Raw genomic sequence first — 13,447 nt, 5'->3', positions numbered from 1 at the left:
GCATTGTCAGTTGACAGGCGAGTGCGCTTATCAGTTATAATTCCCCCAGCGGCACTAAAAACACACTCCGATAACACGCTAGCGGCAGGGCAGGCCAGGACGTCCAAGGCATACAGAGCGAGTTCATTCCAAGTGTCCAGCTTGGATACCCAATAATTAAAAGGCACAGAGGAATCACGGAGGACGCTGGTACGATCGGCAAGGTACTCCCTCACCATCTTTTGAAACTTTCCACTCCTTGTGAGAGTACCCCGCGCCTCAGGGCCTGTAAGCTGGGCGGGTGTCAGAAAACTGTCCCAGAACGTTGACAGTGTTCCCCTGCCTCTGCTGGATTGGAGTTGCATCTCTCTCGCCTGTACACCTTGGTTGGGCAATGAACTGTGACCTCTGCCGCTAGCGTGTTCAGATGGGAATTTTTTTAAGAGTTCTGCAGCAAGGGCCTTCTGGTATTGCCCCATTTTTGTAGACCTCTCCACCTCAGGAATAAGAGAGTGAAAGTTCTCCTTGTAGCGGGGGTCTACAAGTGTCACCAACCAGTAATGACTGTCACCCAACATTTTGACAACGCGAGGGTCATGGTTAAGGCAGCGTAACATAAAGTCAGCCATGCGTGCCAGACTGGTAACGGGCAAGATTTCCGTGTCCTCACCAAGATGACGACTGACCATGCTCTCCTCCTCCTCCACCTCTTCCTCCTCCCCCGTGTCCTCAGGCCACCCACGCTGAACCGACGGTATGACACTTGTACAGGTACTACCGTCTACAACGTATGATAGCAGCTCCTGTTCTTCCTCCTCCTCCTCCTCCTCCTCCTCTCCCTCATTGTCCCCCAATGCACGTTGGGATGAGATGAGGCTGGGCTGTGTGTAATCGCCCGCTACGGCTTCTTGATCCATCTCATCATACTCTGGCTGCAATGACTCCTCTTTAATTCTCTGCAGAGAGCGTTGCAAAAGACAGACAAGTGGGATGCTGACACTAATGATGGCGTCATCACCACTCACCATCTTGGTGGCCTCCTCAAAGTTTGTCAGGATGGTACATAGGTCAGACATCCAGGTCCACTCCTGAGGTCTTATGTGTGGAGTCTGACCTGAATATCGACGGCCTTGTTGCAGCTGGTACTCCACAACTGCTCTCTTCTGCTCACAAATCCTTTGCAACATGTGGAGGGTAGAGTTCCAACGTGTGGGGACATCACACACCAGTCGGTGTGCCGGAAGCTGCAAACGCTGCTGCAACACAGCAAGGGCGGCGGAAGCTGTAGCCGACTTGCGAAAATGAGCTGACAGGCGGCGTACTTTCACGAGCAGATCTGGCAACTCGGGGTACGATTTAAGAAACCGCTGAACCACGAGGTTAAGCACATGAGCCAGGCATGGTACGTGTGTGATCTCACCTCGCCTCAGAGCCGCCACCAGGTTACGGCCATTGTCACACACGACCATGCCGGGATGTAGGTTCAGCGGTCTCAGCCACAGATCTGCCTGTTGCCGCTTGGCGGAGGCTGTACTGCAATGCTTCCAGCTTGTAACTGATGTGGTGATATCTGAGATGGAGGCTGAACATGAGGAGGAGGAGGATGCGCAGGAGCTGTACACTGTGGGGGCAACTCTGACTGACATAGGGCCCGCAATCCTCGGTGTGGGGAGGATGTGTTCCGTCCCAAGGTCCGACTGGGTCCCGGCTTCCACTATGTTTACCCAGTGTGCCGTCAGAGAGATGTACCATCCCTGGCCACAAGCACTTGTCCACGTGTCTGTTGTCAGGTGGACTCTCCCAGTAACTGCGTTGTTGAGGGCACGGCAGATGCTTTGGGACACGTGCTTGTGTAGTGCGGGGATGGCACACCGGGCAAAATAGTGTCGGCTGGGGACCGAGTACCGAGGGACGGCCACCGCCATAAGATTGCGGAAGGATTCCGTCTCCACCAGCCTAAAAGGCAGCATTTCCAATGCAAGCAGTCGTGAAATGTGCGAATTTAGGACTGTGGCCTGTGGGGCGTTAGCTGCGAATTTCCGCTTTCGTTCAAAGGTCTGGGATATGGACAATTGAACGCTGCGGTGGGACGTGGACGTGGACGTTGATGCTGTTTCTTGAGAAACTGCCATAACAAGTGAAGACTGAGAGGAGGGGGCATCTTTACATGCAGTATGGACAGGGGATTGCCTTGCACACACAACAGGGGGTTCTATTGCACGCACAACAGTGGAAGAAGCAGTGGTGACACCCGCTGACACTGGTCGTGGACCCTGGGTTTCGCCCCACAAAGTCGGGTGCTTTGCTGCCATGTGCCTGATCATGCTGGTGGTGGTCAGGCTGGTAGTTTTGTCACCCCTGCTGATGCTGGCATGGCAGGTGGAACATATGGCCTTTTTGGGGTTATCAGCAGAGTCTTTAAAAAAATTCCAGACTCTGGAAGACCTACCGCTTGTACTGGCAACGTCCCTCATGTTGGTGTTACGGGGAACGGTTGCCTGCCTTCTGTCTGCGGCCACCACACTGCTTCTTCCTGCCTGTTGAGGTACTCTGCCTCCCTCCCCCTGTGTGCTGCTGGCCTCACTCTGCATGTCCTCCTTCCACGTTGGGTCAGTTACTAGATCATCCACCACCTCCTCCTCTTCCACTTGCGCACCACGATCTTCCTCCTCACTTCCTGGCAATTGTGTCTCGTCATCGTCCACCTCTTGTGACAGATTGCCAACGTCGACTTCCTGTGGCCGTGGCTGTTCAAATATTTGGGCATCGCAACATGGGATCTCCTCTTCCACCACTTCAAGCGTATCAGGCGAGGGGCCAAAATATGGAAATGGACCAGTGAAGAGCTCTTCAGAGTGTCCAAGTGTGGGATCACTTGCTGTCTGACGACACTCGGCATGGTGGGAGGAAGGAGCATCAGGGTGAGGAGGAGTATGCGGTCGAGACTCACGGCTACTAAGAGTTGACCGTGTGGAAGACAGACCGGAGGTGGTGGTGCCCAGGTAACTGGAAGTATTGTCTGCTATCCAATTAATAACCTGTTCACACTGATCAGTTCTCAATACTGGTGTTGTTCTGTGCTTCCCTAGTAATTCGGTCAAGAAGTGGGAGCGAGAAGATGTGGCTGTTGGTTGTGGCACATTTTCACATTGGCCACGGCCCCGTCCTCTGCACGAACCATCACCAGAACGTCCACTTCCACGTCCCTTGCCACGCGCCTTGCCCATTGTAAATGAAATAAAATAGCTTACACTTGCACTATCAATGGAAAAAGGGTAATAAAGAGTAGATTAGAACCGTGGAAGAGGAAAACCACAGTTATTGTTTACTGGGGTATACCACACTTTTTTAAATAGAGATATTTGCGGCTGAACAGTGAGCGACACACTCAAATTGCTTTTTTTTTTAGATACCAAAGGCCCAAAACTGGATAGTACAGCGATTTGACCCATGGAACTGCGAAACCACACTGGGATGTCGGGCCTACACAAGACTATTTTCAACAGATATATTTTTGTGTCACAACAGTCAGGAGACACTACTGTTTTTCTTTACGGAAAAAACTACCAAAACCTGAATAATAGAGATTTTTTTACCGTGGAACAGCAAAACCACAGTTATAATTTACTGGTGTATACCAGGCTTTTTAAAATATATATATATTTGCGGCTGAACAGTGAGCGACACACTCAAACTGTTTTTTTTAGATACAAATGGCCCAAAAGTGGATAATACAGAGGTTTGTACCGTGGAACTGCAAAACCACACTTGTATTTCTCAGGCCTACACCAGACTATTTTCAACAGATATATTTGTGTCTGAAAAATCAGGGAGACACTATTATTATTTTTATACAGCAAAAAATGCCAAAAACAGAATAATAGAGATGTTTTACCGTGGAACATCAAAACCACAGTAATAATTTACTGGTGTATACCAGGCTTTTTAAAATATATATATATTTGCGGCTGAACAGTGAGCGACACACTGAAACTGTTTTTTTTAGATACAAATGGCCCAAAAGTGGATAATACAGAGGTTTGTACCGTGGAACTGCAAAACCACACTTGTATTTCTCGGGCCTACACCAGACTATTTTCAACAGATATATTTGTGTCTGAAAAATTAGGGAGACACTATTTTTTTTTTTGCAGCAAAAAATGCAAAAAGCAGGATAATAGAGATTTTTTACCGTGGAACAGCAAAAGCACACTTCTGTCTCTCTGGCCTACACCAGACTATTTTCAACAGATATATTTGTGTCTGAAAAATCAGGGAGACACTATTATTATTTTTATAAAGCAAAAAATGCCCAAAACAGGATAATAGAGATGTTTTACCGTGGAACATCAAAACCACAGTAATAATTTACTGGTGTATACCAGGCTTTTTAAAATATATATATATTTGCGGCTGAACAGTGAGCGACACACTCAAACTGTTTTTTTTAGATACAAATGGCCCAAAAGTGGATAATACAGAGGTTTGTACCGTGGAACTGCAAAACCACACTTGTATTTCTCGGGCCTACACCAGACTTTTTTCAACAGATATATTTGTGTCTGAAAAATCAGGGAGACACTATTTTTTTTACAGCAAAAAATGCAAAAAGCAGGATAATAGAGATTTTTTACCGTGGAACAGCAAAAGCACACTTCTGTCTCTCTGGCCTACACCAGACTATTTTCAACAGATATATTTGTGTCTGAAAAATCAGGGAGACACTATTATTATTTTTATACAGCAAAAAATGCCAAAAACAGGATAATAGAGATGTTTTACCGTGGAACATCAAAACCACAGTAATAATTTACTGGTGTATACCAGGCTTTTTAAAATATATATATATTTGCGGCTGAACAGTGAGCGACACACTCAAACTGTTTTTTTTAGATACAAATGGCCCAAAAGTGGATAATACAGAGGTTTGTACCGTGGAACTGCAAAACCACACTTGTATTTCTCGGGCCTACACCAGACTATTTTCAACAGATATATTTGTGTCTGAAAAATTAGGGAGACACTATTTTTTTTTTTTGCAGCAAAAAATGCAAAAAGCAGGATAATAGAGATTTTTTACCGTGGAACAGCAAAAGCACACTTCTGTCTCTCTGGCCTACACCAGACTATTTTCAACAGATATATTTGTGTCTGAAAAATCAGGGAGACACTATTATTATTTTTATACAGCAAAAAATGCCCAAAACAGGATAATAGAGATGTTTTACCGTGGAACATCAAAACCACAGTAATAATTTACTGGTGTATACCAGGCTTTTTAAAATATATATATATTTGCGGCTGAACAGTGAGCGACACACTCAAACTGTTTTTTTTAGATACAAATGGCCCAAAAGTGGATAATACAGAGGTTTGTACCGTGGAACTGGAAAACCACACTTGTATTTCTCGGGCCTACACCAGACTAGTTTCAACAGATATATTTGTGTCTGAAAAATCAGGGAGACACTATTTTTTTTTTTTTACAGCAAAAAATGCAAAAAGCAGGATAATAGAGATTTTTTACCGTGGAACAGCAAAAGCACACTTCTGTCTCTCTGGCCTACACCAGACTATTTTCAACAGATATATTTGTGTCTGAAAAATCAGGGAGACACTATTATTATTTTTATACAGCAAAAAATGCCAAAAACAGGATAATAGAGATGTTTTACCGTGGAACATCAAAACCACAGTAATAATTTACTGGCGTATACCAGGCTTTTTAAAATATATATATATTTGCGGCTGAACAGTGAGCGACACACTGAAACTGTTTTTTTTAGATACAAATGGCCCAAAAGTGGATAATACAGAGGTTTGTACCGTGGAACTGCAAAACCACACTTGTATTTCTCGGGCTTACACCAGACTATTTTCAACAGATATATTTGTGTCTGAAAAATCAGGGAGACACTATTTTTTTTTTTTACAGCAAAAAATGCAAAAAGCAGGATAATAGAGATTTTTTACCGTGGAACAGCAAAAGCACACTTCTGTCTCTCTGGCCTACACCAGACTATTTTTAACAGATATATTCGTGTCTGAAAAATCAGGGAGACACTATTATTATTTTTATACAGCAAAAAATGCCAAAAACAGGATAATAGAGATGTTTTACCGTGGAACATCAAAACCACAGTAATAATTTACTGGTGTATACCAGGCTTTTTAAAATATATATATATATTTGCGGCTGAACAGTGAGCGACACACTCAAACTGTTTTTTTTAGATACAAATGGCCCAAAAGTGGATAATACAGAGGTTTGTACCGTGGAACTGCAAAACCACACTTGTATTTCTCGGGCCTACACCAGACTATTTTCAACAGATATATTTGTGTCTGAAAAATCAGGGAGACACTATTTTTTTTTTTTTTCCAGCAAAAAATGCAAAAAGCAGGATAATAGAGATTTTTTACCGTGGAACAGCAAAAGCGCACTTCTGTCTCTCTGGCCTACACCAGACTATTTTCAACAGATATATTTGTGTCTGAAAAATCAGGGAGACACTATTACTATTTTTATACAGCAAAAAATGCCAAAAACAGGATAATAGAGATGTTTTACCGTGGAACATCAAAACCACAGTAATAATTTACTGGTGTATACCAGGCTTTTTAAAATATATATATATTTGAGGCTGAACAGTGAGCGACACACTGAAACTGTTTTTTTTAGATACAAATGGCCCAAAAGTGGATAATACAGAGGTTTGTACCGTGGAACTGCAAAACCACACTTGTATTTCTCGGGCTTACACCAGACTATTTTCAACAGATATATTTGTGTCTGAAAAATCTGGGAGACACTATTTTTTTTTTTTTACAGCAAAAAATGCAAAAAGCAGGATAATAGAGATTTTTTACTGTGGAACAGCAAAAGCACACTTCTGTCTCTCTGGCCTACACCAGACTATTTTCAACAGATATATTCGTGTCTGAAAAATCAGGGAGACACTATTATTATTTTTATACAGCAAAAAATGCCAAAAACAGGATAATAGAGATGTTTTACCGTGGAACATCAAAACCACAGTAATAATTTACTGGTGTATACCAGGCTTTTTAAAATATATATATATTTGCGGCTGAACAGTGAGCGACACACTGAAACTGTTTTTTTTAGATACAAATGGCCCAAAAGTGGATAATACAGAGGTTTGTACCGTGGAACTGCAAAACCACACTTGTATTTCTCGGGCCTACACCAGACTATTTTCAACAGATATATTTGTGTGTGAAAAATCAGGGAGACACTATTTTTTTTTTTTTTCCAGCAAAAAATGCAAAAAGCAGGATAATAGAGATTTTTTACCGTGGAACAGCAAAAGCACACTTCTGTCTCTCTGGCCTACACCAGACTATTTTCAACAGATATATTTGTGTCTGAAAAATCAGGGAGACACTATTACTATTTTTATACAGCAAAAAATGCCAAAAACAGGATAATAGAGATGTTTTACCGTGGAACATCAAAACCACAGTAATAATTTACTGGTGTATATCAGGCTTTTTAAAATATATATATATATTTGCGGCTGAACAGTGAGCGACACACTCAAACTGTTTTTTTTAGATACAAATGGCCCAAAAGTGGATAATACAGAGGTTTGTACCGTTGAACTGCAAAACCACACTTGTATTTCTCGGGCCTACACCAGACTATTTTCAACAGATATATTTGTGTCTGAAAAATCAGGGAGACACTATTTTTTTTTTTTTTTTACAGCAAAAAATGCAAAAAGCAGGATAATAGAGATTTTTTACCGTGGAACAGCAAAAGCACACTTCTGTCTCTCTGGCCTACACCAGACTATTTTCAACAGATATATTTGTGTCTGAAAAATCAGGGAGACACTATTATTATTTTTATACAGCAAAAAATGCCAAAAACAGGATAATAGAGATGTTTTACCGTGGAACATCAAAACCACAGTAATAATTTACTGGTGTATACCAGGCTTTTTAAAATATATATATATTTGCGGCTGAACAGTGAGCGACACACTCAAACTGTTTTTTTTAGATACAAATGGCCCATAGAACTGCAAAACCACACTTCTATTTCTCTGGCCTCCACCAGACTATTTTCAACAGATATATTTGTGTCTGAAAAATCAGAGGCACACTTTTTTTTTTGGGGGGGGGGAGGGGCACCAAAAGGTTAATAAGATGGGTATTTGTACATTGTGAAGGAGGGAAAAAAAAGAGGATTTAGATTAAAAAAAAAAGGATTTTTCCTGGCCCCCGGGACCTGGAGCTAAGTCCAGCAATTTCAGCAACAGGAGCAGCACACAGGACTGTAATGCAGCGTTTGCTGGTATAACCACTGCGTCTCCTATACAGCCTGCCTGCCGGCCTGCCTGATATACCTGGGATGGATATTAGTCCTGAGAAGGACTGTTTGTTTGATCTGGCAGCTTTTACAGACCCTACACTAACTATTTTGCAGGATATATCTCTCCCTAAATCAGCAGCGCTGTCCCTACACTGTCTGATCCGGAGCGACTGTGTCCAAGATGGCGGCGCCCGGTTTTAAATACTCGAGGTAACGCTGCGCGGCCAGCCAATCACTGTAATGCCCACAAACAGCATGGCTGCGGCATTACAGTGACTGGCTGGCAATCCCTGCATGTTCATTGGCTCTGTAAAGAGCGCCAAACATGCAGGGCGGAGACCCGAGCTCCCGCCCGACTAACCCGGAAATGCTCGGTGCTCGCCGAACATCCCGAGTAGCGTGATGCTCGGGCGAGTACCGAGCAGTGTCGAGCATGTTCGCTCAACACTAGTCTTAAATTTAGCTTAGAGATATATCATGGCACAGGTGTAATGTTTTCTGTATAGTTTATCACGATCCTGTTTGAAGTTAGTTGGTTTTGAGAGAAATTGAACAGTCAGAATAAAGGGAAACTCTGCTGTTATTGTACAGAAATTCACACTTGGCCCTCACTGCACATTTAATGTGGTCGATCATAAAAGTGAAGTTTGGCAAGAAAGACAGGACCTGGTCTTGTAGGGACCATATGAGGACATTCAGCAGCACAGAAAGTACTTTCAATGCCCAAAGTCATTTGAACAGTTTTGTTTTTGGAAGAGGAGAATGTTTTGATCTAGAGGCAAAATGATGATCACACGATTGTGATACAGCCGGACTAAACCATTGATAAAGCAACCACAGCCGGTGACAGAGAAGAATCTGTGACTTCTCTTCATTTAGTGGTCACTACTCACCTGGGTAGTCATATGTAGGAATCTCCTCTTTACACCGCTCATCACCCCTCACATATGTCTCTGTAGTATTAATATGGGTCAGATCTTCACCCTGAAACAAATATTGTAAAAGTCACAGACAGATGGAGAAGTCCCATCTATGATCAGCTCTAATCCTGCCATCTCCACCGTTCTCAATACACAAGTATAAAACATATAATACAGGTGGATAAAACAAGACTGAGCACAAGACCTTCACAGCCGTCTACACATCATAGGGGAGATCTCATGATACCTTCTCTCCATCTACCTGATGATCCTGAGGAACATTGGGGTCTTCTTGTTTACAGTCCTGAGGAAGAAGAGGACGGGGACATCTCTCTGGTGTTGTCCTCTTACTGGATAGATCTGGAGGAAACACAAACAGGGACTGAATTCATTCTTTACATACAGATAGTTATAGACAGTGTGTATTTAGTCCTGTCTATTACCTGGTGATGTGAGGGACTGGGGAACTTCCATCATGACGTCCTTGTACAGATCTTTGTATACAATTGCCAATAGCCAAGATTCTATATCATACTAGAAAGACTATAAGTAGGCATTGGTTGGCGAACAATGCTCCTTTAATAGAAGAAGTAGTGGGAGCTTTAAACAGTACTATTCTAATAGAAAAATGGGTCTATATGAAAAGGGACCACAGCTAAATTTGGGAAACAGTGGGGGAGAATGGGTTAAATGCTCAAGTGTGGCGTTGGATGAGTTGGTCAGAGACATAATATTTGATATGCTAGTTCTTTAATAGCAACATAATAGGATGGATAGAATGTTGTGCAATTCATGATACATTTGGTATTTGTACGTCAAGGAGGGATGATAGTCTTATGCAAAATCAGATGGGTAAGGGATGAAAAGGGGGGGTTCTGGTGGGGACGGTTGGGGTGTTTTTTTAAATCCTGTAAATGTGATGTTTTATTATATGTTATATTTTCTGTATGAAACAGTCTGTAAGATTTGTATCAAACCTCCGATGCTGGCGCCATTCCAGCGGTGTCGGCACGTGCGTTCCTGGGGCTCATGTGAGATTGTTACGTCGTGTGAGCCCAGTAACTGCTGGAATCACTGTATCCACCTTCAGAAAAATCGAACATCATGAGGAAATCTGAGAGCAGCTGCAGCCCTGGCTTCCAGTTGATGTTCAATATGTCCAAAGGTTGGGACAGTGAAGTCAGCATTGACTGGGCGCAGGGCTCATGTGATGTAACAACCCCGGGAATATGAGTCCCGGCACCGCTGGAACGGCGCTGGCATGGGAGCTGAGTATGAGTGTTTTTATTTTAACTAGGCCAAACATGAGGAATGACACAGGTTTTCCTAGTAGTGAACAACCCCTTTAAGATTGTACAATTTTCAGTTAAAACATTTCCAACATTCTGGACATGGAAAAGACTTCTCCCCTGTGTGACTTCTCTAAAGTTTATTAAGAGTTTATTTTCAAGGAAAAGATTTCCCACATTAAGAATATAAAAAAGGCTTCTAACCTGTGTGACTGCTCTGGTGACTAAGAAGAGATGATTTCTTCACAAAACATTTCCCACTTTCTGAACATGAAAAAGGCTTCTCCCCTGTGTGAGTTCTCTGGTGTATAACAACAGCTGATTTCTGGTTAAAACATTTCCCACATTCTGAACATGGAAAAGGCTTCTCCCCTGTGTTACTTCTCTAAAGTTTATTAAGAGTTTATTTTCAAGGAAAACATTTCCCACATTAAGAATATAAAAAAGGCTTCTACCCTGTGTGACTGCTCTGGTGACTAAGAAGAGATGATTTCTTCACAAAACATTTCCCACTTTCTGAACATGAAAAAGGCTTCTCCCCTGTGTGAGTTCTCTGGTGCATAACAACAGCTGATTTCTGGTTAAAACATTTCCCACGTTCTGAACATGGAAAAGGCTTCTCCCCTGTGTTACTTCTCTAAAGTTTATTAAGAGTTTATTTTGAAGGAAAACATTTCCCACATTAAGAATATAAAAAAGTCTTTTACCCTGTGTGACTGCTCTGGCGACTAAGAAGAGATGATTTCTTCACAAAACTTTTCCCACTTTCTGAACATGAAAAAAGGCTTCTCCCCTGTGTGAGTTCTCTGATGTCTGATAAAACTAGTCATATGTGGAAAACATTTTCCACATTCTGAACATGAAAAAGGCTTCTCCCCTGTGTGAATTCTCTGATGTCTGATAAAACTAGTCATGTGTGTAAAACATTTTCCACATTCTGGGCATGAGAAAGGCTTCTCCCCTGTTTGTGTTCTCTGATGTCTGATAAAACTAGCCATGTGTGGAAAATATTTTCCACATTCTGAACATGAAAAAGGCTTCTCCATTGTGTGAGTTCTCTGGTGTATAACAACAGCTGATTTCTGGTTAAAACATTTCCCACATTCTGAACATGAAAAAGGCTTCTCCCCTGTGTGAATTCTCTGATGTCTGATAAAACTAGTCATGTGTGTAAAACATTTTCCACATTCTGAACATGAAAAAGGCTTCTCCCTTGTGTGAGTTCTCTGGTGTATAACAACAGCTGATTTCTGGTTAAAACATTTCCCACATTCTGAACATGAAAAAAGCTTCTCCCCTGTGTGAATTCTCTGATGTCTGATAAAACTAGTCATGTGTGTAAAACATTTTCCACATTCTGAACATGAGAATGGCTTCTCCCCTGTGTGAGTTCTCTGGTGAATAACAAGATTTTATTTCCTGCTAAAATATTTCCCACACTTGGAACAAGAAAATCTGTTGTCTGCCGTATGAATATTTTGATATATAGGAAAAGACTTTTCGTGGGGAAAACTATTACCACATTCTTAACGTGAAAATGGCGTCTTTGCTTTAGGAGCAGTTCGTTTTTTAGTGCTTATTTTGTGACTATGATTTTCCTTAGTAATCGGTAATGAATCAGAAGACAGGACGTGTTTCAAAGGATCAGATGACAGATCTTTGCTGTGAAGGGATGATGGTATATCTGGAGTAATGACATTCACTTCAATTGTATCCTGTGGGATCTCAAGATCGTCTGATTTAAAAATTGAAGATGTCAGCTGTCCCTCTGATCTCCTGGTACAGTCATCTGCTATGATAAAAATCAATTATTATTTTTCAATAAAATATCCTTGAATTTTATATTTTTTAATATTTCTACTTAAACTCTCTGTAAAAATATGAATTATTCAGCAAGACAATGACAGCTCACAGTCTAATAGAAAACCTCATAGGATGAACCTGTTATGTTGGGGAAAATAATACCAATAAAAACTTCTACTCATTCCGCAAAGATCAAGCCCCCACTCAGGCCCATCATCTGTCAGTGGAAAAATGGAGGTTTCCACATTATTAGTGTCTCAAAGGCTCTTGAAGAGCAACATGGCTTCCATAAACCAATCCAGCAATATCCGCTCTCCCAAAGTCAAATCTCCCCCTCACTTCTGAGCCTTGCAGTGTGTCCAAACCACATTTAGCATCCATGTATTTGACATTACTATAGTGAGAGGAACCCACTTGACTTACGGTGTGAGTGTCTCCTGGAGGACAATCTGGGCACTATGTGTTGGGTAACAAAATGGCAAATGCACAATTTTCACTCTCCAACATCTACTGAGTGCTAATTTCCGAAAAGTACCTGTAGAGTCAAAATATTCCCTACTTCTTAAGATTAATTCATTCAGGGTTATAATTTCCAAAATGGAGTCACTTTATGGGGATTTCTACAGCTCTAGTTTTCTGCCTTTTGTCATATTAAGGGCTTCTGCAAATGGTGTGTCCCATCTCCTCTGGGATCTGCTCCCCCGATGTCTCCTTCTGTCACCAGGAGCCGCCTTATTCATTCTTCAGGCAGCGCTGGTGATGGAGGAGACGTCAGAACCAGAAGCTCTGGGCGGCGCAGGCTCTGTCCAGCCACTAATATTAGGGTGCCTGGGACCTGTAGTACCATCCAGTCTGGCAGTATGGGTGTGTGTGCTGTCCAGCTGGAGTAATCTGCTCCCTGCTTCAGCCAACTGGAAATCACCGCACCCTACTAAAGCTGGAAGCATATTGCCGGAAGCTGCCAGATACAGCTTTGTTCTCCTCTGGTTCAGTCCTCTGTGCTCAGCTCCCGGCTTGTGTATTTGTTTCCTGTTGTGACCCCGGCCCGTTTACTGACTACTTTTGTGTCTTCTGATTTAGCATTTTCTCTGCTCTCCTGGTTCTGGCCCGGCTAC

General features: G+C 42.3%; 1 protein-coding gene across 1 annotated transcript; it reads right to left on the bottom strand.

Annotated features, from left to right (window-relative positions):
- Positions 1 to 11,257: 11,257 nt before the first annotated feature.
- Positions 11,258 to 12,314, bottom strand: LOC141192456 (uncharacterized). Its single transcript, XM_073661989.1, has one exon. The coding sequence runs from the start codon at positions 11,861 to 11,863 to the stop codon at positions 11,258 to 11,260; it is 606 nt and encodes a 201-aa protein (XP_073518090.1). The 5' UTR covers positions 11,864 to 12,314.
- Between the last annotated feature and the right edge of the window lie 1,133 nt (positions 12,315 to 13,447).

This window comes from Phyllobates terribilis, unplaced genomic scaffold, assembly GCF_046119375.1.
Source record: "Phyllobates terribilis strain yellow unplaced genomic scaffold, ASM4611937v1 Scaffold_61__1_contigs__length_8056638, whole genome shotgun sequence".
Classification (NCBI taxonomy): Eukaryota; Metazoa; Chordata; class Amphibia; order Anura; family Dendrobatidae; genus Phyllobates; species Phyllobates terribilis.
The sequence above is the reverse complement of the archived record's forward strand: the minus strand, read 5'-3'. Positions and strand labels throughout refer to the sequence as shown.

Excerpts from the sequence above, each read along its gene's own strand:
- LOC141192456 (XM_073661989.1), bottom strand. The coding sequence starts at position 11,863 with ATGACTAGTTTTATCAGACATCAGAGAATTCACACAGGGGAGAAGCTT.